Source organism: Bos indicus x Bos taurus, chromosome 20 (assembly GCF_003369695.1).
Source record: "Bos indicus x Bos taurus breed Angus x Brahman F1 hybrid chromosome 20, Bos_hybrid_MaternalHap_v2.0, whole genome shotgun sequence".
NCBI classification, from domain to species: domain Eukaryota; kingdom Metazoa; phylum Chordata; class Mammalia; order Artiodactyla; family Bovidae; genus Bos; species Bos indicus x Bos taurus.
This window is the reverse complement of record NC_040095.1, coordinates 67,621,464-67,648,039: the sequence shown is the minus strand read 5'-3', so window position 1 is coordinate 67,648,039 and position 26,576 is coordinate 67,621,464. Positions and strand designations below refer to the sequence as shown.

At 45.4% G+C, this 26,576-nt stretch overlaps 1 protein-coding gene across 1 annotated transcript in view; it reads left to right on the top strand.

Annotated features, from left to right (window-relative positions):
* The window catches only part of ADAMTS16 (ADAM metallopeptidase with thrombospondin type 1 motif 16), a 193,750-nt gene that overhangs the window by 53,090 nt on the left and 114,084 nt on the right, over positions 1-26,576 (top strand). Inside the window, exons 4-8 of the mRNA XM_027520155.1 lie at positions 10,102-10,381; positions 15,794-15,993; positions 18,270-18,353; positions 20,774-20,933; positions 22,599-22,704. Coding sequence (XP_027375956.1) covers positions 10,102-10,381; positions 15,794-15,993; positions 18,270-18,353; positions 20,774-20,933; positions 22,599-22,704 — 830 coding nt within the window. The remainder of the gene's footprint in view (positions 1-10,101; positions 10,382-15,793; positions 15,994-18,269; positions 18,354-20,773; positions 20,934-22,598; positions 22,705-26,576) is intronic.

The following is a 26,576-nucleotide window of genomic DNA, read 5'->3' as shown; positions in this document are numbered from 1 at the left end:
AGAGGGAATGAGTAACTCGTCCAAAGGCACAAAGATTGTAATGTTAGAATCGAATAATGGGTATCAGACTCATCTCTCTGTTCTCTGTAAGTCCATCTGGGCTCCAGTCAGAGATGCTGGACATCATTGACTCTAGAGAACCCACAGGAGTTGTTCGTATTTCCAGGTGATTTGAACAGTAAGACATTATTTGCATATGAGAAAAGGGTTTTTTAAGGAAAAAAAAATGACTGTTTTTAAAAGGAGTACGTCAAGGCTGTATATTGTCACCCTGCTTATTTAACTTATGTGCGGAGTGCATCATGAGAAATGCTGGGCTGGAAGAAGCACAAGCTGGAATCAAGATTGCCAGGAGAAATATCAATAACCTCAGATGTGCAGATGACACCACTCTTATGGCAGAAAGTGAAGAGGAACTAAAAAGCATCTTGATTAAAGTGAAAGAGGAGAGTGAAAAGGTTGGCTTAAAGCTCAGCATTCAGAAAATGAAGATTATGGCATCTGGTCCCATCACTTCATGGGAAATAGATGGGGAAACAGTGGAAACAGTGTCAGACTTTATTTTTGGGGGGCTCCAAAATCACTGCAGATGGTGACTACAGCCATGAAATTAAAAAACGCTTACTCCTTGGAAGGAAAATTATGACCAACCCAGATAGCATATTCAAAAGCAGAGATATTACTTTGCCAACAAAGGTCCATCTAGTCAAGGCTCTGGTTTTTCCAGTAGTCATGTATGGATGTGAGAGTTGGACTGTGAAGAAAGCTGAGTGCCAAAGAATTGATGCTTTTGAACTGTGGTGTTGGAGAAGATTCTTGAGAGTCCCTTGGACTGCAAGGACATCCAACCAGTCCATTCTAAAGGAGATCAGCCCTGGGTGTTCTTTGGAAAGAATAATGCTAAAGCTGAAACTCCAGTACTTTGGCCACCTCATAGGAAGTGTTGAGTCACTGGAAAAGACTCTGATGCTGGGAGGGATTGGGGACAGGAGTAGAAGGGGACGACAGAGGATGAGATGGCTGGATGGCATCACTGACTCAATGGACATGAGTTTAAATGAACTCCGGGGTTTGTGATGGACAGGGAGGCCTGGCGTGCTGCAATTCATGAGCAGAATTCAGCAGAATTCATGGTCTCCAAGAGTCGGACACGACTGAGCGACTGAACTGAACTGAACTGAATGTAACACTTCAACTAGTTGCAAGTGTGGAAACTCCTGGGTATGTTATCACACAAGGCTGAACACACCCATAACTGCTCCTGCTACTCCTGAGTTAGTTTAATTGCCAACAGGATGAAACCCACCTGGCTCCAGCTTTTATTTAATCCCACACTTGACTTTTCCTTGATAGCACTGCAGATGTTAAAGTATTGTCTCTTCTAGTTTAGTTGGTAGAGTACTTAGCCAAAAAGGTTTCCCAGGCATCCATGGAGAGCACCAGGGACAGCCTCCCCAGCCCTCCTCCTCCACCACCTGGATCTGCAGCATACATTCCAAGGATTTCACCTTTCCTTGCAGGCTGGCATTTCTGCCCTGGGAGGTCTACCCCCCAAGGTGCTGATGTTTTCACTGATTGTTTACTGCTGTTAACCTTCTCTTCCCCTGAGAAGGAAATGGCAGCCCGCTCCAGTACTCTTGCCTGAGAATTCCATGAACAGAGGAGCCTGGCAGGCTCCACGGGGTCACAAAGTCAGACATGACTGAGTGACTAAGCACTCACGCACGATCTGGTCTCCCTCTTCCCCACCTGCAGGAACACTGTGGCCAGGGCTTCACCTCTGAATGCACGATAAGCCTGGTCTCCCCTCTCATTTGTGTCCACCCCACCCTCCTGTCCCTGAGAGCTGCATTTGACACTTTCCCGAGATCTGAGAAGGGCTTCTCCGTGTCTATCATCCCACCCTGTGCAAACACTCAGATCTGTGCAGGACAGCTCAGCACCCACAGAACTGAGTTTGGTGGGTGGTGATGGGCACTGGGCCCCCCCCCCCGAGATGAGGGTCAGCCTCAGGTCCTAAATCAGATGTTCGCTGAGAATAAGCACCTGAGCACCAGTGTCTCTGAGTACCTAGAAAGTGCTAATCACGTGCTGAATTAAGAAAATAATTAGGAAAATATCCGCACTCTTATAATACTATATTGGAGAATGCTAAGCGATACCTTAATAGTTCTGTAGGAATAATTAACTGTATTCTAAAATTATAAAGATATTTTAAAACACTCATAAGGATTTTAAAAGCTTATCTGTCATCCCACGATCCAGCAATGCCATTGATATTTTTAAGGTAAGGATGTACACAGATTTTACAAACTTGAGTAATGCCTAAAGATGTAAAAATGGATGTGGAATTCTCTTCTTACATCCCTCCTCCTTGATTTCCTCTCCCTGAACATAACCAGCTTCAGCAATTTTTCATTAGCCCTTCTAGGAAAATACTTTAAGTGGAGATGCACACTTAAAAAAATGAACACATTTGGAATCACACTATATACTTTATTTTACAATATATGTATAATACATATATTATACATTATATGTATACTTTATTATACATTTTAAAGGAGAAGGCGATGGCAACCCACTCCAGTACTCTTGCTTGGAGCATCCCATGGACAGAGGAGCCTGGTGGGCTACAGTCCATGAGGTCGCAGAGAGTCAGACACGACTGGGCTACTTCACTTTCACTCTTCACTTTCATGCACTGGAGAAGGAAATGGCAACCCACTCCAGTATTCTTGCCTGGAGAATCCCAGGGACGGGGGAGACTGGTGGGCTGCTGCAGAGAGTCGGACATGGCTGATGCGACTTAGCAGCAGCAGCAGCAGTAGCAGCATACACTTTAAAAAAAATTTAACAACTTCTGGGAACCCTACATTATAAGCCTAAACCTTACAGGTTTTGAACTTACTCTGATTTTGTTCAAATTCTTGTACTTTCCCAGGTAACCTTGAATATGTTATTTAATCAGCCAGACTCTGTATTTCCTTGTCCATAGAAGGAAGAGCGGAGTGATACCAACCTTCCAGGATGTCTGTGATAAATAAGGTGTCATATAGGAAATGCTGGCCATAATCTTAGGAGCTCACACAAAAGTGTTTACTTAAGATTATCATCAGGACATAATTAACTGGCCTTTTAAAATGGTTATATACTCTCCAAATACCAAAAAAATGTACTTTAAAAACCACTCTGAACTAATTGATAAACATTATTTATTTTTGTTATTTGTTTGTCTCTACTTTTAAATGATTATAAACAGTGACTAAATTATACATTCACAAATGTGTATCAGTACTGCGGGAGAGCCTGCTAGAAGCATTTGGCAATATAGGATAGCTGTTTTTCTCTTTCTGATTTACTTCACTCTGTGTAATAGCCTCTAGGGAAGAATAGAGAGAATAACATTGAAACATGTACAATACCATATGTAAAATAGATATCTGGTGGGAATTTGCTGTATCACACAAGCTCAAACCCCATGCTCTGCGATAACCTAAGAGGGTGGGCCGGAGTGGGAGGTGGGAGGGAGGTTCTAGAGCGAGGGGTCATATGTATGCCTGTGGCTGATTCATGTTGATGTATGGCAGAAACTACTGCAATATTGTAAACAATTATCCTTCAATTAAAATAAATTAAGCAAGAATTCCAGAGGATTAAAATCCTGGAATCAAATGATACATTTTCAGTGTTGATAGATGAGCCGGGCGGGGCCCCAGTTCACCCTTTCCCGGGGCCACACTGCCAGTCTGTTCCCAATAGTTATCAACTCTGAAAGTCCTTGTCACTCTAAATGTAAAAGGGTCTCTGTTTTCTCTCACTTAAGCTATGTTTGCCATTGTGCTTCATTGTCTGTTATACTGTACTTTTTTTTTTACTTTTATAATCAATTCTTTTCTATTTCCCAAATACCTTGTTTAGAAAGATCTCCCCAATTCCTTAAACTATTCCTTTTTGCCTCCTACTGGATTGATTTCATTGTTACGCTTTTATAGAAAGTGTCACATCATATTCAGGTTTGAATAGAGTTTTGCTATTGACTATATCTGTTCGTTCCTTCAGTTGCCCAGTTACATCTGACTCTTTGCAACCCCATGGACTGACTGCAGCACACCAGGCCTCCCTGTCCCTCACCATCTCCCAGAGTTTGTCCAAGTTCATGTCCATTGCATTAGTGATGCCATACAGCCATCTCATCCTCTGTTGCCCTCTTCTCCTTCTGCCCTCAATCTTTCCCAGCATCAGGAACTTTTCTAGTGAGTCGCCTGTTCTTATCAAATGACCAAAACACAGGAGCTTCAGCTTCAGCATCAGTCCTTCCAATGAATATTCAGGACTGATTTCCTTTAGGATTGACTGGTTTGATCTCCTTGCTGTCCAAGGGAGTCTTAGGAGTCTACTCCAGCACCACAGTTCAAAGGCATCAGTTCTTTGGCACTCTGCCTTCTTTGCGGTCCAGCTCTCACAACCATACATGACCATTGGGCAGGCCACAGCCTTGACTATATGGACCTTTGTCTGCAGAGTAATGTCTCTGCTTTTCAACACACTGTCTAGGTTTGTCATTGCTTTCCTGCCAAGAAACAGTTGTCCTCTGATTTCATGGCTCCAGTCACCATCCACAGTGATTTTGGAGCCCAAAAAGAGGAAATCTGTCACTACTTCCACATTTTCCCCTTCTATGTGCCATCCAATAATAGGGCTGGGTGGCATGATCTTAGCTTTTTAATATTTAGTTTTAAGCTGACTTGCTCCTCTCTCATATAGAGGTTCTTTAGTTCCTCTTCACTTTCTGCCTTTAGAGTGGTACCATCTGTGTATCTGAAGTTGTTGATGTTTCTCCCACCTATCTTGATTCCAGCTTGTAACTCATCCAGCCCAGCATTTCTCATTATGTGCTCAGCATATAGGTTAAACAAACAGGATGACAGCAGACAGCCCTGTCATACTCCTTTCTCAATCCTGAATCAAACAGTTGTTCCGTACATGGTTCTAACTGTTGCTTCTTGACCCACATACAGGTTTCTCAGGAGACAGGTAAGATGGTCTGGTATTCCCATCTCTTTAAGAGCTTTCCACAGTTTGTTATGATCCACACAGTTAAAGGCTTTAGTGTAGTCAATGAAACAGAGATTGATATTTTTATGGAATTCCCTTGCTTTCTTTATGATTCAGTGAATATTGGCAATTTGATCTCTGGTTCCTCTACCTTTTCTAAACCCAGATTGGACATCTGGAAGTTCTTGGTTTGCATAATGCTGAAGCCTAGCAGGCAAGATTTTAAGCACACTCTTACTGGCAAGGGAGATGGGTGCAATTGTCCAATGGTTAGAATATTCTTTAGTACTACCCTTCCTGGGAATTGTGATGATCAGATCAGATCAGTCGCTCAGTCGTGTCCGACTCTTTGCGACCCCATGAATCGCAGCACACCAGGCCTCCCTGTCCATCACCAACTCCCTGAGTTCACTGAGACTCACGTCCATCGAGTCAGTGATGCCATCCAGCCATCTCATCCTCCGTCGTCCCCTTCTCCTCTTGCTCCCAATCCCTCCCAGCATCAGAGTCTTTTCCAATGAGTCAACTCTTGGCATGAGGTGGCCAAAGTTCTGGAGTTTCAGCTTTAGCATCATTACTTCCAAAGAAATCCCAGGGCTGATCCCCTTCAGAAGGGACTGGTTGGATGTCCTTGCAGTCCAAGGGACTCTCAAGAATCTTCTCCAACACCACAGTTCAAAAGCATCAATTCTTTGGCGCTCAGCCTTCTTCACAGTCCAACTCTCACATCCATACATGACTACAGGAAAAACCAAAGCCTTGACTAGACGAACCTTTGTTGGCAAAGTAACGTCTCTGCTTTTGAATATGCTATCTAGGTTGGTCATAACTTTTCTTCCAAGGAGTAAGCGTCTTTTAATTTCATGGCTGCAGTTACCATCTGTAGTGATTTTGGAGCTCAGAAAAATGAAGTCTGACACTGTTTCCACTGTTTCCCCATCTATTTCCCATGAAGTGATGGGACCGGATGCCATGATCTTCGTTTTCTGAATGTTGAGTTTTAAGCCAACTTTTTCACTCTCCACTTTCACTTTCATCAAGAGGCTTTTGAGTTCCTCTTCACTTTCTGCCATAAGGGTGGTGTCATCTGCATATCTGAGGTTATTGATATTTCTCCCAGCAATCTTGATTCCAGCTTGTGTTTCTTCCAGTCCAGCATTTCTCATGATGTACTCTGCATATAAGTTAAATAAACAGGGTGACAATATACAGCCTTGACGAACTCCTTTTTCTATTTGGAACCAGTCTGTTGTTCCATGTCCAGTTCTAACTGTTGCTTCCTGACCTGCATACAAATTTCTCAAGAGGCAGATAAGGTGGTCTGGTATTCCCATCTCTTTCAGAATTTTCCACAGTTTATTGTGATCCACACAGTCAAAGGCTTTGGCATAGTCAATAAAGCAGAAATAGATGCTTTTCTGGAACTCTCTAGCTTTTTCCATGATCCAGCGGATGTTGGCAATTTGATCTCTGGTTCCTCTGCCTTTTCTAAAACCAGCTTGAACATCTGGAAGTTCACGGTTCACATATTGCTGAAGCCTGGCTTGGAGAATTTTGAGCATTACTTTACTAGCGTGTGAGATGAGTGCAATTGTGCAGTAGTTTGAGCATTCTTTGGCATTGCCTTTCTTTGGGATTGGAATAAAAACTGACCTTTTCCACTCCTGTGGCCACTGCTGAGTTTTCCAAATTTGCTGGCATATTGAGTGCAGCACTTTCACAGCATCATCTTTCAGGATTTGAAAGAGCTCAACTGGAATTCCATCACCTCCACTAGCTTTGTTCGTAGTGATGCTTTCTAAGGCCCACTTGACTTCACATTTCAGGATGTCTGGCTCTAGGTCAGTGATCACACCATCATGATTATCTGGGTCATGAAGATCTTTTTTATACAGTTCTTCTGTGTATTCTTGCCATCTCTTCTTGATATCTTCTGCTTCTGTTAGGTCCATACCATTTCTGTTCTTTATCAATCTCATCTTTGCATGAAATGTTCCTTTGGTATCTCTGATTTTCTTGACGCGATCTCTAGTCTTTCCCATTCTGTGGTTTTCCTCTATTTCTTTGCATTGATCGCTGAAGAAAGCTTTCTTATCTCTTCTTGCTATTCTTTGGAACTCTGCATTCAGATGTTTGTATCTTTCCTTTTCTCCTTTGCTTTTCACTTCTCTTCTTTTCACAGCTATTTGTAAGGCCTCCCCAGACAGCCATTTTGCTTTTTTGCATTTCTTTTCTATGGGAATGGTCTTGATCCCTGTCTCCTGTACAATGTCATGAACTTCAGTCCATAGTTCATCAGGCACTCTATCTATCAGATCTAGGCCCTTAAATCTATTTCTCACTTCCACTGTATAATCATAAGGGATTTGATTTAGGTCATACCTGAATGGTCTAGTGGTTTTCCCTACTTTCTTCAATTTAAGTCTGAATTTGGCAATAAGGAGTTCATGGTCTGAGCCACAGTCAGCCCCTGGTCTTGTTTTTGCTGACTGTATAGAGCTTCTCCATCTTTGGCTGCAAAGAATATAATCAATCTGATTTCAGTGTTGACCATCTGGTGATGTCCATGTATAGAGTCTTCTCTTGTGTTGTTGGAAGAGGGTGTTTATTATGACCAATGCATTTTCTTGGCAAAACTCTATTAGTCTTTGCCCTGCTTCATTCCGTATTCCAAGGCCCAATTTGCCTGTTACTCCAGGTGTTTCTTGACTTCCTACTTTTGCATTCCAGTCCCCTAGAATGAAAAGGACATCTTTTTTGGGTGTTAGTTCTAAAAGGTCTTGTAGGTCTTCATAGAACCACTCAACTTCAGCTTCTTCAGCATTACTGGTTGGGGCATAGACTTGGATTACTATGATATTGAATGGTTTGCCTTGGAAATGAACAGAGATCATTCTGTCATTTTTGAGATTGCATCCAAGTACTGCATTTCAGACTCTTTTGTTGACCGTGATGGCCACTCCATTTCTTCTGAGGGATTCCTGCCTGCAGTAGTAGATATAATGGTAATCTGAGTTAAATTCACCCATTCCAGTCCATTTCTGTTCACCGATTCCTAGAATGTCGACATTCACTCCTGCCATCTCTTGTTTGACCACTTCCAATTTGCCTTGATTCATGGACCTGACATTCCAGGTTCCTATGCAATATTGCTCTTTACAGCATCAGACCTTGCTTCTATCACCAGTCACATCCACAGCTGGGTATTGTTTTTGCTTTGGCTCCATCCCTTCATTCTTTCTGGAGTTATTTCTCCACTGATCTCCAGTAGCATATTGGGCACCTACTGACCTGGGGAATTTCTCTTTCAGTATCCTATCATTTTGTATCTGAGGTCAGGGGCAGAAGCCGGGAGGACCCCATGCCCAAAGGGCGGCAGCCAAGAGGAGTTACCCCATGTCCGAGGTCAGGGGTAGTGGCCGAGAGTACCAGACTGCGACGGCGCAGGAACGGCCGAGAGGAGCTACCCCGCGTCCAAGGTCAGGGGGTGCAGCTGAGAGGAGATACCCAGTGTCCGAGGTCAAGGGCGGTGACGAGAGGAGTTACTCCACGTCCGAGGGAATTGTGATGAAGATTGACCTTTTCCAGTCCTGTGGCCACTGTTGGGCTTTCCAGATTTGCTAACATATTGAATGCAACACCTTGATGGCATCATCCTTTAGGGTTTGGAATAGTTCTACTGGAATTCCATCACATCCACTAGCTTTATTAGCAGCAGTTTTTCCTAAGGTCCACTTGGCTTCACACTCCAGAATGTCTGGCTCTGGGTGACTGACCACACCATCATAATAATCTGGTTCATTGAGATCTTTTTTGTACAGCTCTTCTGTGTGTTCTTTCCATCTTTTCCTGATCTCTTCAGCATCTACTAGGTCTCTGTTGTTTCTGTCCTTTATTGTGATCATCTTTGGGTGAAATGGTGCCTTGATATTTCCAGTTTTCCTGAAGAGATCTTTAGTCTTTCCTCTTCTGTTGTTTTCTTCTAGAGAAGAGATGCAAAAAGCAAGGGGAAAAGGGAAAGTTTCATTCGACCAAATAAAGAATTCCAAAGAATAGTAAGGAGAGACAAGAAGGCCTTCTTCAATGAACAGTGCATAAAACTAGAAAAAAACAGCTGACTATACTGGGTTTATAAATTTTTTTATTTTATTTTATTTTTAAACTTTACATAATTGTATTAGTTTTGCCAAATATCAAAATGAATCCACCACAGGTATACATGTGTTCCTCATCCTGAACCCTCCTCCCTCCTCCCTCCCCATACCATCCCTCTGGGTCATCCCAGTGCACTAGCCCCAAGCATCCAGTATTGTGCATCGAACCTGGACTGGCATCTCGTTTCATACATGATATTTTACATGTTTCAATGCCATTCTCCCAAATCTTCCCACCCTCTCCCTCTCCCACAGAGTCCATAAGACTGTTCTATACATCAGTGTCTCTTTTGCTGTCTCGTACACAGGGTTATTGTTACCATCTTTCTAAATTCCATATATATGCGTTAGTATACTGTATTGGTGTTTTTCCTTCTGGCTTACTTCACTCTGTATAATAGGTTTATAAATTTATGTCTTTCTTTGAGAGCTCCCCCACCAACCCTGACCCGTATTACTATCTAGGGCTGTGTGTGTGCTTTCTCCTCCATTTTTTCCAGTAAAGAACCTGACCTTGGTATGCTGTGAGATCTCTCTCTGCTCCAAGAGTCAAGTCCTTTGACCACCACACCACTGTTTCTGAAAAGATGGGGTGGACCCCTCATCCCCTAATTCTCAGCCCCCTACATGACCCTTTTCCACATGGGTTCTCCCTGGAGGGAACCGTGTGTTTTTTGTCTGTGTGTGTGTGTGTGTGTGTGTTTCTCTGCTCTTTGGGACCCCATGAACTGTAGCCCTCCAGGCTCCTCTGTCCATGGAATTCTGTAATCAAGAATACTGGAGTGGGTTGTCATTTCCCATTCCAGGTTTATCGCTGGAGGGAACATCGTGTTTGTGAGCAGATGATAAAGGAGCGATGCACCTTTCTTTCTCCCTCTCTCTTCTGCAGTCAGGCGTGATAAGAACCCAGGAAGCGGACTATTTCCTGAAGCCCCTCCCTTCACACCTGGCAGGGAGCCCCAGTGACTCCACGGGGGGCAGGCCTCCCTCCCACATCCTGTACAAGAGATCCACCGAGGCACCGGCCGTGGGGCCCCACCGGGTCGCGATGATGGAGAAAAAGTGGGGGCTGGAAAACCACCATCTCTTCCACCACGAAGATCAGTCCCCACGCGGCTTCAGCTTCAGGCACCCACAGAAGCAGCATTTCTGCGGAAGGCGCAAGAAATGTATGTAAGGACGATTGTCTTTGTAATTTAACGATTAGGATGTTAAGTAAGACACTGGAGTATTTTCATTTTCTTCAAAGTAGTCTGCCCTCGAGGTGAAATTTATTGACCACCTTTGCTAATCCTAAGTAAAGATTCCAAAGAGAGCCCATTGTCTGGATGTTCAGGATAAAACATCTTTCCATGGCATATGGATAAAGGTAGTTTTTTTTTTTTTTTTTTTAATTTTAAGAGCTGTTCCCTGGGCAAACTAAATGACATGATTCACAGAAATGTGGACTCCTCTACAAGACATCTTCAAAAGAATCCTGGTGTCTCTACCCAGTAACTTTATTTTTGAGGTCTAGATTTGTTAATCAGAGAAGGCAGTGGCATCCCACTCTAGTACTTTTGCCTCGAAAATCCCATGGACAGAGGAGCCTGGTGGGCTGCAGTCCATGGGGTCGCTAGAGTCAGACATGACTGAGAGACTTCCCTTTCACTTTTCACTTTCATGCATTGGAGAAGGAAATGGCAACCCACTCCAGTGTTCTTGCCTGGAGAATCCCAGGGATGGGGGAGCCTGGTGGGCTGCCATCTATGGGGTCACACAGAGTCGGACACGACTGAAGCAACTTAGCAGCAGATTTGTTAAAGCTGACATGCTTTTCCCACTGAGGTGATTTATCCCTAGGTAGGTTTATATACTTCACTCATCACGTCAGAAGACACAGGATGCATGGTGTAATTTACCTACAATTTTTCACCAAGGCTTTATTGAAGTCCTCTTTGTTTGTGTCATGAACATTGAGGAAGAGAAATGATACTTACATTTTATGTAGGACCCTCTCACAGACTCAGGAATAGAAGATCAGTGTTTTCTGAACGTGTTCTCATTTGCTTCAGCTTTCCCCTCAAGCATGGCTTTAATTATTAATAGCAAACCTTCCCCAAAGCACTTCTGGAAGCCCACCTTTCTCTGCTGCTTAGCTTCATTGGCCGCTGGGCCAGCACCCTCACATAAGTGTGGGCACATGCAGGGGTCCATAACACACTGCAGAGAAGAGAGAATGACCCAGAATCACCTGGCACCTACGACAGAAGAACGAGCGCGGCTGACCTGTTCGCACCCGTGTGTCATCTGAACGCATGGCCTGTAAATCAGTCTCAGAGTACATTCAGACGGTCTCAAAAATCTCATCCCAAACCGACCAAGAGTGGGCTGGGTCTTAGGGGAGGCAGCAGGAAGAACAGTGTTGAGCACAAGGAGAGCGAACAGGAGGGTGAGAAGGTCAGGGAAGTCCAGCTGATTGAGCATCAGAACAGGGCACACTGACCAGCAGTGGCTTCCTGAGTCTGTGCAGACAGGGAGGAGGTCGGGGGCCAGTGGGGTGGGGAGGAGGGGGGGCGTGGCCGGACAGACCAATGGCGGGGCCAGGCAGGTCAGGGGCGGGGCCAAACAGGTCGAGACCAATTGGCACAGACAGAGAGGCAGGACTCAGGCACAGACAAGGTCAGAGCCAGGAAGGTGCTGTTAGGGCTCCCGGTGAGGGTGTAGTCAGAGTAGGACAGACTCCATGTGTCAGAGACAGAAAGCTGACCAAGCACCTGGATCCAGGCAGGAAAGATGGGCAGGGCTGTCCACGTGTCTTTGACAGGCCGCTCCAGGGCCCAACGCAGATGTTTCAGTGTTTCTGAGCAATCCAGCAGTGCTGACCCTTCTGGAATGAATGTGACCCTTTCATTCTTATCTGGAGGTGATCGGAGTCATTCAGACCCATAGCTCAAAGGCAGTGCACCTGGGCATGCAGGGCAGTACGATTGTTCTGTTTGGTGGGGCTGTCTGTGCACCTGTGTCGATGCATTTGTCTCCAGAGGCATTTCAGAATCTCAGTAGTGGAGTCTGGTTGTTGAGAGGGAGATATCTGAATAAGACACTAAATTATACAATAAGACTCGCAGCTGGAAAATGGAAAAATGTAGCCATTTTTTTCTCCTTTTTAATCTTAATTTTTAAATTACAAAAGTATGATAACTCATTTACAGGAGTCTCAGAATATACAGAACAAGGTTACATATAGTTCCACTATATATTACAGTTTTTTTTAAGTAGATGAAGATTTTTAGTTGGAGTTTCAATATCAAACTCTCAGAAATTAATAGAACGAATATAGAGAGAAGAAGGCTATAGTAGACCTGAAAAGCACTATGTTTTCATAATAAAACTAGAAAAAAGGTGGCAGAAAATGTGGGCCGTGTCAGGGGCTGATCTGGTGCTGTTGACTTGCCATCTCTGCCCGCTTCTGCAGGGCACGTGGCAGTTCTTTGCCCTGGGCCCCCCGAGCAGCTGGGGCCACGCCTAGCAGAATTGGCACAGTCCCTCTGGGCTGAGCACTTAGTCCTCAAGGCTCACTTATCTGACAGCATGGGACACGATATTCCCACACTATCCATGAGGCTTTGGGCTTCCCTAGAGGTATCTCCATCTTCTGTCTCAGGGGGTTTACACCTACAAAGATTCTTTCCTGGAGTCTCTGCTCAGGAGATGAGGGATTTTCCTGTGTGTTCAGGCTTCCCTAGTGGGCTACTGTCTGTGGGGTCGCACAGAGCCGGACACGACTGAAGTGACTTAGCAACAGCAGCAGCAGTGGCTCAGACAGTAAAGGATCTGCCTACCATGCAGGAGACCCAGGTTTGATCCCTAGGTGGAGAAGATCCCTGGAGAAGAAAATGGCAACCCACTTCAGGACTCTTGCCTAGAGAATTCCATGGGCAGACAACGGGGTCACAAAGAGTCGGACATGACTGAGCAGCTAACCCTTTCACTTTCCTGTGGGTTTAGGCATCTCTTTCTGTTGAAAAGGGCAGAGAAAAGCAGGCTGATTTGCTTAAAATCAATTGTGACTCTGAACCTCAGGCTCAAATAGTAGCTTGCTGCTTCTAGCTGAGGCATCATGGGTGGGTTTTGAGCTGGGACTCATGTGTGGTGGGAGATGCTGTGGGACCATATTGAGCGGATGGCTTGTTTTGAGGGGCTTTTCAGACCCCAGGCCAGTGAGACCACCACCTCTGTGCTCCTGCCTTTTTCCAGTACTGAGGGCCTGGGGAACTGCTATGTTCCCATCTCCGCTTGTACCCTGTACTTATGGAAATTAAGACTAAGGGCCCTGGGACCACAATGCCAGATCTGAAATCCATTCCCAGTGCCTTCTAGGGAGGGATTTTGAGAAAGTGATGTTCATCTCCCGTGTCTCGGTGGCCTCACTCCTACCCACAGCTGGTGTAGAGAGTGAGTGGGTTATACATAGACATCTTTTATGGGGGAGCCCACATCAGTGTAAACTGCGTCAATGCAAATGGCATGTGATGAGTGCTTATTAAACTGTAGTGGTGTAACTGTTATCCTCCCAAGAGTTCTTTTAAGTTTGCAAGTATTTTAGCAAAGAGAGTAAAATGCAGTGGATGTGAGTATCAGTCAATCAAAACAGTGTCTTCTAGCTGAGTATTCCATGAGCAGAGCTGGCATAGCTTTTGAATTAGTGCCACCTTTATTTTTCTGGGCTCCAAAATCACTGCAGATGGTGATTGTAGCCATGAAATTAAAAGACGCTTACTCCTTGGAAGGGAAGTTATGACCAACCTAGATGGCATATTAAAAAGCAGAAATATTACTTTGCCAACAAAGGTCCATCTAGTCAAGGATCTAGTTTTTCCAGTGGTCATGTATGGATGTCAGAGTTGGACTGTGAAGAAGGCTGAGTGCCGAAAAATTGATGCTTTCGAACTGTGGTGCTGGAGAAGACTCTTGCGAGTCCCTTGGACTACAAGGAGATCCAACCAGTCCATCTTAAAGGAGACCAGTTCTGGGTGTTCTTTGGAAGGAATGATGCTAAAGCTGAAACTCCAGTACTTTGGCCACCTTATGCGAAGAGTTGACTCATTGGAAAAGACCCTGATGCTGGGAGGGATTGGGGGCAGGAGGAGAAGGGGACGACAGAGGATGAGATGGCTGGATGGCATCACTGACTCTATGCATGTGAGTTTGTGTGAACTCTGAGAGTTGGTGATCGACAGGGAGGCCTGGTGTGCTGCGATTCATGGGGTCGCAAAGAATCAGACACAACTGAGCGACTGAACTGAACCGACTGACTGAATTTAGTAATTCACCTAATTCAGTAAAGTACTGCCACCTAATACCTGGATACTTTCACACGGAGCAGTTCTAACCACGTTTTCTGAGGCATCCACCAAACTTGACCATTTTTAGCATAGTGTCAACTTCCCGATTATCAAAGCCAAAACTATTTTTAAACAGCTTGCACTAAGAAGATCAAGTCTATTTTGTCTTCCAGTTAAATTAGGTAAATATTTATAATACTTTTGAGGAAATTCAGCTCTACAGTGGATCTGTCTGGAGCATTTATAACCCACTGGAAATACTACAGACAATCTGGCTGTGTGTTTATAACCCACTGGAAATACTACAGACTATCCAGCTGTGTGTCCAGACCCGGGAATCAACTTTAAAACCTCTTAGGTCATTAAAAGTCTTCAAATGAGAACACCGTGTAAGACAGCACTTCTTTTTGTAATTATTAGTTTTATTGCTCTGTCAGTGACTCCATTTCGGAGCCCCTGTTGCACATACCCTCATGTTCACAATCTCGGAACATCTTGCTTTTAGACGCAGCAGCACTTCAGAACCAAAGTGATCTTTTTGTTTTTGTTGTTGAGTTGCTCAGTCGTGAACTCCTCTTTGCAACCCCACAGACTGCAGCACACCAGGCTTCGCTGTCCATCACCAACTCCCAGAGTGTGGTCAAAATCATGTCCATTGAATCGGGGATGCCATCCAACCATCTCGTCTTCTGTCGTTCCCTTCTCCTCCTGCTGCCAGTCTTTCCCAGCATCAGGTTTTTTCCCAGTGAATCAGCTCTTCACACCCGATGGCCAAAGGATTAGAGCTTCAGCTTCAGCATCAGTCCTACCAATGAATATTCAGGGTTGATTTCCTTTAGGATGGATTGGTTGGATCTTCTTGCAGTCCAAGGGACTTTCAAGAGTCTTCTCCAACACCACAGTTTGAAAGCATCAATTCTTCAGTGCTTAGCCTTCTTTATGGTCCAACTCTAACATCTGTACATGACTACTGGAAAAAACACCGCTTTGACTATACAGACCAATTTGTTTTAAATCAGGAGAAATTTATACAAAAGTCCATATAGTGATGAATTCTATGACATCTAGGCTGCGCAAACTTTATTTAAATGTAGTGTCCCACCTTAACACAAGTTTCGCATCATACTTTTAAGGGTTTTATGGTTCATTTCATGAATATTCATTTTTTTAGTCCATTTTCTTTAGCGCGAGCTCTGCCACAGGTCTTGTGTGATGACTTTGCTTTTACTTCCTCTCCAAATGCCCCCCCTGTAGACATGCCCAAGCCTCCCAAAGAAGACCTTTTCATCCTGCCGGATGAGTATAAATCATGTGTAAGGCAAAAGCGCTCCCTTCTGAAGTCCCATAGGAATGAAGAGCTGAATGTGGAGACGCTGGTGGTGGTTGACAAAAAGATGATGCAAAACCATGGCCATGAAAACATCACCACCTACGTGCTGACAGTTCTCAACATGGTAGGCTCGTCCTGCTCTCTGAGCCGCGTGTGTGATTCTGCCTCGTGTGGGTGTAGTGTGTGCGTTTGCCTCCCTCTTTTACTTGTGGATTTATGTTTCATACTCAAGAAATATTTCATCCATGATAGCTCCTTCACTTTTACTATGCTCCAATCAGAAGAGCCATTTTCAATCCTTCAGAGAATAAAATTTGGAGGATGAACAATTTGGCATGAAAAAAAAATATGAACAATATTTCAAGTTTACGATGTCTCCATTTATCAGAAATCTCCAAGAGGATGCTGAGACCTTTGAGTGCAGTAAGTCTGCCCATCAGCAGTATATATGTGTGATTTTAGGTGGCCCTGTACAAATGCCCGTCTCCCCTGGTGGTTCAGATGGTAAAGAATCCACCTGCAATGAGGGAGACCTGGGTTTGATCCCTGAGTTGGGAGGATCCCTTGGAGAAGGAAATGGCAATCCATTCCAGTATTCTTGCCTGGAGAATTCTATGGAGAGAGGAGCCTGGCAGGCTACAGTCCATGGGGTCACAAAGGGTTGGACATGACTGAAGTGACTTAAAACACAGCACATAGAAAATGCTCATCTTTTTAGGAATATGAATATAAAAGATGCATTATTTTATCTACAAGAACAAGAAGCAGTACACCGTTTAGAATGTCACTGCAGTGGTGACCTAAATGGAAATGCAGTCCAAAATCAAGGGGATGTGTGTACACATGGGGCTTCCCTGGTGGCTCAGCAGTAAAGAACCCACCTGCCGGTGCAGGAAATATGGGTTCAGTCTCTGGGTCGGGAATATCCCTTGGAGAAGGAAATGGAAATCCACTCCAGTGTTCTTGCCTGGGAAATCCCACAGACAGCGGAGCCTGGCATGCTGCAGTCCATGGGATGCCAGAGTCGGACATGACTTTGTGACTAACAACAATAGCAAATGATGTAGAGATATGATACATATGACCGGCTCCCTCCGCTGCACAGCAGAAATTAACGCAACACTGTGAAGCAACTATACTCCAATAATTTTTTTAAATGTCACTGCAGATAGAAATGTGTCTGGCTTTGTGTCTGCTTGGCAGCTCTAGTCTGTACTAAAGTGTAGCGAGAGGTGTCTAAGCCCCATTCCACCTAAGTGGAATCTGCATAACAGAAGACAAAATTTGGGGCCATCAAAGTGAATTTTTAAAATAGTTTTATTTGAAACATACGTTTCACATCCCGATAAACAGAGTACCCCTAAATATGATTCAGTTTGCCATGATTCGGCATGGCTGCTCTCACCGTCCTTGTTTTTGGCGGCCAGACCCTCGTGGTTTCCGGTCTCCCAGGGGACTGAGGCAGGTGGTCACCCAGAGGCACCCGCCACTGCAGGTCTCTGCCATTTGCAAACGTTGCCTCTGTTCTGTTGAGCTTTTCTCTCATTTCCACATCCTGGTGCTACATCAGTTCCCTGGAGCTTCCCGTGACCGTTGACTCGTCCTCACTCGTCGCCTCAAATGCCTGAGGTGACGCCTGATCACTCTGATCACTCGTTTCTACTCCTGTGACCTTCACCTCTAACGTCTGCATCTCCCCTTGATCACTGTCTTTCTGCATTGATTTCCTTCTCTTTCTTGTATCCTCTGGTCTTTTCCCAAGAAGTTCTCTTATGCTTCTGGAATCTTTCACTGGGACAGCTTGGGGAGTGCTTACCTGTGGGTCATCACTGTCAGTTAAAAAAGAAACTTCCTTGTAGTCTAATGAGGACACTTTCCAACTAAGGGGACTTGTGAGCCCTTCACTGGTGTTTGATAACACGTGGGACCTACCTCCCCAGACTTCATTGTTTTACTTCCAAGCACCAACCATAAGGACCCAAGAGTTGGTGTGATTAGATGTTCCCATACCTGTGTGTCTTGGGCTTTCCTGGTGGCTCAGATGATAAAGAATCTGCTTGCCATGCAGAAGACCTGGGTTCCATCCCTGGGTTGGGAAGATCCCCTGGAGAAGGGAAAGGCTACCGATTCCAGTATTCTTGCCTGGAGAATCCCACGGACAGAGGAGCCTGGCAGGCTACAGTCCATGGGGTCTCAAAGAGTCAGACACAACTGAGCAACTAACACTTTCACTTTCACACTTTCACTTCACATCCCTGTGTGTCTAGCAGTGTAAGAAACCGAACATTGCTCTGTCACGTGGAGAACACGGGATTGGCCTTCAGCTGTGAACTCCAGGCTAAGGGCTGGGGGAAAGGGTGTCATGTGCAGGGACTGACGTGAGTTACCTGTCTTTCCCAGGTGTCTGCTTTATTCAAAGACGGGACAATAGGAGGGAATATCAACATTGCCATTGTCGCCCTGATTCTTCTGGAAGAGGAACAGGTATCCTATCTTTGATACCAGCAGCTTCCCCCCCTCAGAAAAATACGTGCAAAATATTCATTTTCCTAAATGTAATTTTTCTATGGATTCTTTCCTTCTCTTTCCCTTGAGGACAGAAACGTTCTGATATTGTGTATAATACAGTCAGTTTCTTGTCCGTTCCCATAATGCTTATGTGACTTTTGTTTGTGATTTTTGTGCAGAGAAGTAAAGCATACTCATTTGCTTGGCTAATAAGAAAATGGAAAGGAAAAGTAACTTTAAAATATATTTGTTTATTTGGCCGCACTGGTCTTAGTTGAGATGCTCAGGATCCCCGACCTTCATTGCAGCGTGCAGGGTTCTTTAGTTGTGGCCTGTGGGATTTAGCTCCCTGACCAGAGATTGAGCCTAGGCCCCTTGCATTGAGAGCGTGAAGGTTTAGCCACTGGACCACTGTGGAAGTCCCAAAAAGAACTACTGTAACACCTGGGTGGGAAATACACCTGGAATACGAAGCGTGTTCCACTGTGAGCCTGAGGATGGAGGTGGCGTCTTTTGTTGGAAGGCGTTTAATAGTGCCCCGTAGCCCGGAGATGGCACCGTACCATGCGGCTCTGTGTGCTTGTACTCTGTTACCTCCCAAGCGCTGACACTCACCTTCACCACCTTCAGTCTCAGCATTTTATTCTTAGAGTCTAGAATGTCAGGCACATTTCTCTCATTGCGTGCAAACCTCCAAATTATGCTGGATCCTGGGAGCAGTGGGGAAAAGATTGTCTGGCGCCTTCATTTCAGAACCTCTGTGTGGACACACAGAGGTGCACCGCCGTTCACAGTGCACCTCGGGTGGGTGTCTTGTGGCAGAAGTAAGGGGGAGTTTCTTAGCCATCAAGGGCTGTCAGTTCTATTTTGCCCTGAGCTGGTCATTGACTGGACGTCAGGGAGTGAACCCCGGGTCCTAGTCAGGCACCCAACCTCCAGTTCCACCCTTACTGGTGTTTCGGCAGAGTCTCCTGTTAGCCATGGTTGTCTTGTTTATGAAACAAACAATTTTTAGATGAACTCTGAGATCCTTGATAAGATCTCAGATGCCTTTAGATTTGCAGGTTCTGGGCTGAGGCCCTCTTTCCATGCAGGCGGGGTGTGCAGGGGCAGGCATGTTTCTGGACTGAATAGTCAGCGAAGTACAACTCCATTGCCTCTCGTGTGTGTCTGCAGAGGGGGCTGCTGACTGAGCAGGGATTCCCAGGTGACAGGTTAATTATTCTCTGCATTAAAATGTTTCACCTTGGAATTCATCCAAGCAGCAAAGAATAAGCGAGGTTATCGTTTGATCATACACCTGTGTTAACTTTAATTAATGCAGTTTTCCTGGAAATCACCGGCTGAAGAATGTAAGGCATGTCCCAGGGTTGATGTGCAGCATTAAGCTTGGGTGCACTTGGCCTTCTGGAAAGACACAATAGCACTGAAGGAGAAAGCGTGTTAGTGACTGAGAGACACGGTTCCAGCCCAACACTCTGGTCAGAAAAGCTTTAAAGTTTTGTCCTGAAATGGAGATGTTTAAGCTGGTTTTCTGTGACCATCCATAGGAAAATATATCGAACCTATGGATAAGGTTTAAATAACTCATCTGCCAGCTTTGAGAGCTATTCTTACCAGCCCCCCCAATTCTTCGTTTACCAAGAGTTCAGGTACCTTCATTCTGATCTTCCATTGCTGATCTATTAGAACTTGGTATATATACCATGGTGGCTCAGTGGTAAAGAATCTGCCTGCCAGTGCAGGAGATGCGGGTTTGATCCCTGGGTTGGGAAGATACCCTGGAAGGGAAAATGGCAACCCACTCCAGTATTCTTGCCTGGGAATTCCCATGGACAAAGGAGCCTGGCAGGATATAGTCCTTGAGGTCACAAGAGAGTCAAACATGACTTAGCTACTGAACAACAATAGCAATACATGGAGGAGGCTGAACGTCACCTGGAACTATCCTTCTAGTTCCAGCCTGTTTTCTAGAAATAAAGAAATTTCTTTCTAGACATAAAGAAATAAAGCTTTGTCAGTTGAGCAGCCCCTTCTTACAACATGGTGTATCCGTGTAAAACTGACCTAATTTAATGCTGTAGTAATAACTCTTAGAAGAGTTACAGACACAGAAGTAATGTTTCTTGGGTCATCGAAGTGTGATCAGTGATTGAATGCATCCCCACTGTTTTTGTACAGAACTGGAGAAAGGGACATGAGCGTCTACACTGCATCTACAAGTTTTATATACAACGCCCTCCTTTGTATTTTAATACATGAGATGGATAGACTAGTTCGTCTGCCATTCAGATTCACCACGTCACTGAAATCCAAATCAGTGGTAGTGTGCGGTGATGCCAGTGCCGCTGCCTGACATGCTCTCTTCCTGTTTTCTCGGGCGCCCTCCCACGCAGCCAGGGTTGGTGATAAGCCATCACGCGGACCACAGCCTGAGCAGCTTCTGCCAGTGGCAGTCTGGACTGACGGGGAAAGATGGGGCTCGCCACGACCACGCCATCTTACTCACCGGCCTGGACATATGCTCCTGGAAGAACGAGCCCTGTGACACCCTGGGTAAGAGCCTCTGCTGGGGCTTTGACAGACTCGTGTGTGCCGTGCTCCGTCAGCAGCCCGGGATACGGAGGGTTCTCACCTCCTACCTGGATCCGTAAGTGGCAGCTGCTGCTGAGTGCCTTTGTGAGAAACAGACGCCGTCCCTGCATAAACGTTGGCCAAACATAAGAGTGCGCTTGTCGTCACCAAAATCACTTCTTTCCCATGGAAAGGTCTCACAGATTCAAGAACTCCTGTCTCTTCTAATTTAAGAAATAATTTCTTCCATTTCTTCCTCTAATTGTGAGAGTGGGATCAAGAGGTCCAAGTGGGTCTCTCATGATAGGAAAGACATATGTTTGTGAATATTTATAGAGATACTACAATAATATTGTGTTCCTCATCTTTCTGTTTCTCTATAAATATCTCAATCTTAGCCACTTTTAGCATGCTTAAAGGGCTGACTGAATGTTAGTGGTACTTTATGATGCAAATTTTTTTATACTTTTCCAAACAGTGTAAACAGTGAAATGTGAAACAGGAAACCCTTGGACAATCACACAAAGGGCCCTGAATAAGGTGGGAGAAGGGCGTTTGTTTTCTCTGTGTGGAACGACAGTCCACAGTTCTGTGTAATGTTCAAGTTACAGGTTACAATGGGGGCAATGTCCATGAGGCGGTCTTTTTGCAAATGGTGTGAAATAGTGTAAACAGTGAGCTACTGACAGAGGTGCTCCTGGACTTTTTTTTTTCCCTCTTTCTCCATTTCTTTCCAAGGTCTTGGGGAAGAAGTCTCTTTGTTACAAAAACATTAAAACAAGGCTGGGTTTGATAGAGGTCAGTCCTGACTCCTTGTTCCCTGAAAGGCCTGCATACAAAGTGGGCCCTCGGCTGTGGGATCCAGCAGAGTTCCCGGCCGCCAGCTGGCGAGCCTGACCCACTGGGCCTACACCATGCATGCCGTGAGGCTGACCTGGAACGCCTGCTTTACTTCTGGGGCCTGGAACCGGGGCCCACACCAGGCCGAGGTGCCCTGTGGCCAGCCCCCAGCCAACACCTGGACCTGAGTCTCTGCTGAGAACCCCTGGTCGGCGTTATTCCTCCTGTGGGGGATTAAGTCCTTTTGTGCAAGGCCACTGCAGGGAAGACCCCGGGTCCTCGCGCCTGGTTTCCCCCAGGCCTTTCCCCAGGTGCTCGCTCCCTCTGCTGATTCTACACTTTATCATTTTATCCACATTAAACTATACCCATGAGCAGGACAGATGCTGAGTCCTGTGAACAGCCCCCCGCCGGCAGGTCGTCCACCCTGGCACGGCCTTGAGGGCCACCGACACCCTCTCCCCACAGCACTTTGTGTCGGGCCTCTGAGGACACAGACGTTTGTAGGAAAAAAGCTGAAATTCTCCTCCTTCAGCACGGAACCCCCTCTTGGATGTTGCCCCCTTGTAACCTGTAACTGGAACATGACGTAGAACTGTGGACTGTTTTCCATGAAGAGAGAACAAATGCCCCCTCCCACGTTATTCAGGGCCCTTAACAGGGGTTTCCTGTTTCACGTTTCACCTGACCAAGACGAGAACCAGGCGTCTCGGAAGGACAGAGATGAACACACGTGTGTGCTGTGCCCCGTCTCTGTTTTCCTACGGTGCTCGGCCTGTACGTTCTTTCCATCCATTTGTCTCGTAGGATTCGCACCCATCAGTGGCATGTGCAGTAAATACCGCAGCTGTACGATTAATGAGGACACGGGTCTTGGACTGGCCTTCACCATCGCCCACGAGTCTGGACACAAGTGAGTGCATCTCCCTGGGAGGGCGGAGCCTGGCATCCCCTCTGGGCTGGATGTTTGTCTTGAAATGGTGATGGGTAGGTCACGTCTGTAAGGGGACATCCCAGCAGGAATGCCATGGACCATAGGAGATGATCTCGTAGGTGCATCTATTCCATTTGAATGCCTCGCTGTGCTCGATCTCAAGCGGTGGTGATCCACGCGTTTGCTCTTTGCTCCCTCTCTTCATCCATTCCTGCTCACACATGTGCAAAAAACCACACACTGCAGACCTGTCTGTCTGTCCCTGCTCCTCTGTCCTGTGTCTTGAGCTTGTCCTGTGGGCTGACTGCATTCCCTGGTTAGCTCCTGCAGGAGGACCCCACGTAGCTGAGGATGGTAAACGTTGGTAACTTACTGTTCGAAAGTTTGCATTCTGATGTCACTCTGATCATTTGTAGAGATGGGTTGTGGTTGGTGTGCAGGGTTTGGGGAATGCAGACAGGACAAGAGATACAGTCTGGTAGGAGCTGGTTGGCTTCCACATCCCCACGTGCCCACAGTTGTCAGTTGTAAAGTGAAGCAGCAACAGGGTGAGTGGGGAGCCTGGGGCTTTGGCGGACGGATGGACAGTGCAGGACCAAGCAATTCTCAGTGGTGGTGGCTTGTCATTAGCGATATCTTTTCAAGTGAGAAGCTTACCTTTATTCCTGTAAAAATGAAACACTTCTGTCAGTTATTTCTAGCAGCTGTTATTCTTAAACAAGCTTTCTTACTCTAATAATCTATAGGTCGCCTCACTTTGAGGCACCATCTACTTAATTTTTTTTTTTTTTACTCAATGGGGCTCACTTGCTGCAATTGCTTTGTTTATATGAACATCAGCAATAATAACACAAATGTTTTTCTTCTGGATTGAAATTGTACTTGAAGCTTCTAGAAAGCCCACAACCAGGAGTTACAATTTTTTTCTAATTTTACTTCCATCCTCAATGATCTTGCTAATCACAAAATTTGCAAAAGGCATTGATTGTCACTTGTTTTTTGCAAAACTGACTTCTCCATCTGGTTAGAAATTGGACTGAGGCCACTTGTATCATCCTGACCTGTTCAAAGCATCTGTGTGTGTGTGTGTGTGTGTGTGTTTGAGTGTGTGTGTGTGGACACACGTGTGCCTGCCTTTAATAGGATCTCACAGAAGCCACGCAGATTTAGGCTCTGTGTGAACTGATGACCTGAAAGTGAAGCTTTATATCTTATTACTGATCCCTTCATCATTACAGGTAATGATTGACGTTTTCAGTGCCTAGAAAATTGCACCTACACTTTACAAAGCTTTCAATTAAATCATAATTGTAAATGGGCTGCTGGAGTTAAAACTTCAAAAACTCTCATTATTTTTATGACATGGGGCTCTTGCTGTCCTCTGAACCATACCTAAATTTAATTAAACAATCAAGGTAAGAAATATTTAAGTCATCAAGGGCTGAACAAACCAGCATTAGATAAGCAGTTGTGATCTGGGCCCTGGCAGTCCTGGCAGCCACAGCTGGTGAATTTAACTAAATTCAACCCTGTACATCCAAGTCAAGACTCCCCATCTTCCATGTCAACAAGCATCAGCGTTTGCTTTTATTTTTTTCCTAGAGTGGGTGCGTCTGTGCTAAGTCACTTCAGTCGTGTCCAACTCTCTGTGACCCCATGAGCTGTAACGCACCAGGCTCCTCTGTCCATGGGATTCTCCAGGCAAGAATACTGGAGTGGGTTGCCATTTCCTTCTCCAGGGGATCTTTCTGATCCAGGGATCAAACCCGGGTCTCCTGCATTGGTAGGTGGGTTCTTTACCACTAATGCCACCTGGGAAGCCCCTTTCTCTTAGAAGCCAGCTATTATTCCTTTTGTCACTAGGGCTCAGTGTAGGTAGAAAAAGAATTTCTTCCAAACAAGAGAAAAGTGCTTTTGTTTGCAAGTGGGGATATAGATGAGAGGAAGGAAAGGGACTCTAGAGGTGTGGGTGCAGAGAAGTCCCACTCCTAATAGAACTGACCCCAGGAAGTGAGCACCTTCTGCTTGAGACCTCCTTCTCCAGCACCTGCTGCTTGAGACCACTGTGCAAGAGTCAGAGAGTCCGGGAGCCCTGAGTGTTTCATGTCACCAGTGAAATAGCTTCTGATCGTATTAAGGAAATAGGAAGTACAGTGGGAGGTGTGCACAGAAAAGGCATGTGCCAGCTGCCATAGCAAATAGCCTGGAATGGTAGCCCTGTCTGTTAGGGTCATGCATGTAATGAATGGAAATTTGCATCTGTGTCAGCGACCTGATGGCTCAAATGGTAAAGAATCTGCCTGCAATGAAGGAGACCTGGGTTTAATCTCTGGGTTGGGATGATCCCCTGGAGTAGGAAATGGCAACCCACTCCAGGATTCTTGCCTGGAGAATCCCATGGACAGAGGAGCCTGATGGGCTACAGTCCATGGGGTCGCAAAGATTCAGACACAGCTTAGAAACTGAACAACAACAATGATCAATAGTGTATGTGTGTGAATCCCGATTCCCCAGTTCATCTCGCCTCTCTTTCCCTCTCACTGTCTGTACATAAGGGGGCGTGTTACTAACACATCATTCACTGTGGCACCTGCGTCCGATGAGGGGGCCGTGGCAGGGAGGCTCAGAAATGTGGCTCCATGCCTTTCAGGTGAATCACAAACAAACCCAGTGATTCAGTTTATTCACTTAATAACTATTACTACTCGGAGAAGTAGTCATAGGTTTAAGGCAGGGATCCAGCAGCATGCCTTCACCTTATCCTTAGCAGGGAGCTCTAAGCAGAGGCAGTTTCTGAGTTCTATACCGTAAGAATTAAGAAGTAATTTTACATTTATACAGTAATTACATTTCAGTTCAGTTCAGTCACTCAGTCATGTCCAACTCTTTGCGACCTTATGGACCACAGCGCGCCAGGCCTCCCTGTCCATCACCAACTCCCGGAGTTTACCCAGACTCATGTCCATTGAGTCAGTTATGCCAAACTTCACCTGTGAAACAGAATGTTTTATAACTTAGTAAATGTAATTACTTCTCCACTGACCTCCAGTAGCATATTGGGTGCCACTGGAGATCAGTGGAGAAGTGATTACATTTATTGAGTTATAAAGCATCCTGTTTCACAGGTGAAGTTTGGTTTATGTTCAGAGGACCTGATCATTCAGGTTTATCATTACAGTGGATAATGTAATTGTAATGCATTTATATTATGCACAGCAGTATATATGTAAGGCTCAGAGCCTTTCAGCCATAGATTCTTAACCTTCAGCTCAAAAAGATTCAGTTCATGTCCAGCCCGTTTTTTCCACCAGGTTTGGTTCTTTTTTAATCTCAAGGCATCTTGTGGTTTCCACTAGGGAATCTGACCTAGAAACGGGAATTGCTAAGAACCATGGCTTGGATCTGTGTTGGGAAGGGGAGGAGAGAGACTGGAACTGGAAACGAGCACGTGTCTGCTCCTTTCGAGTGTGCGGTTGAGCCAGATCTGGTGGAGGGTGGGCTTCCTGGTTGTACTGAGTCACTTGTCACACACAGCATGTGCGGTTTGCTCAATGGAGGTGTTGAAGAATCGGCACAGAGGCACGAGGGCTCAACTACACATTTTGGAAAATGTGTCATCTGGGCATGAATCCATTTGAAAAATTCTCATTTGCCAAAGGAAGTCATGCCATTCGATGGGCAGGGCCTTGGAACTCAGATCCCAGATACCCTGTGGTTCTCTGGCAGCCTGACCATGACTGTGGTGTATAGCCTGGTCTCCTCTTCCATAGGTTTCTGTATATAAAACCCCTAGAGTCTGTGAGACCTCAGCAGGTGCAATTTGAGTTGTGTTACTTGAGCTGAGCATTGCT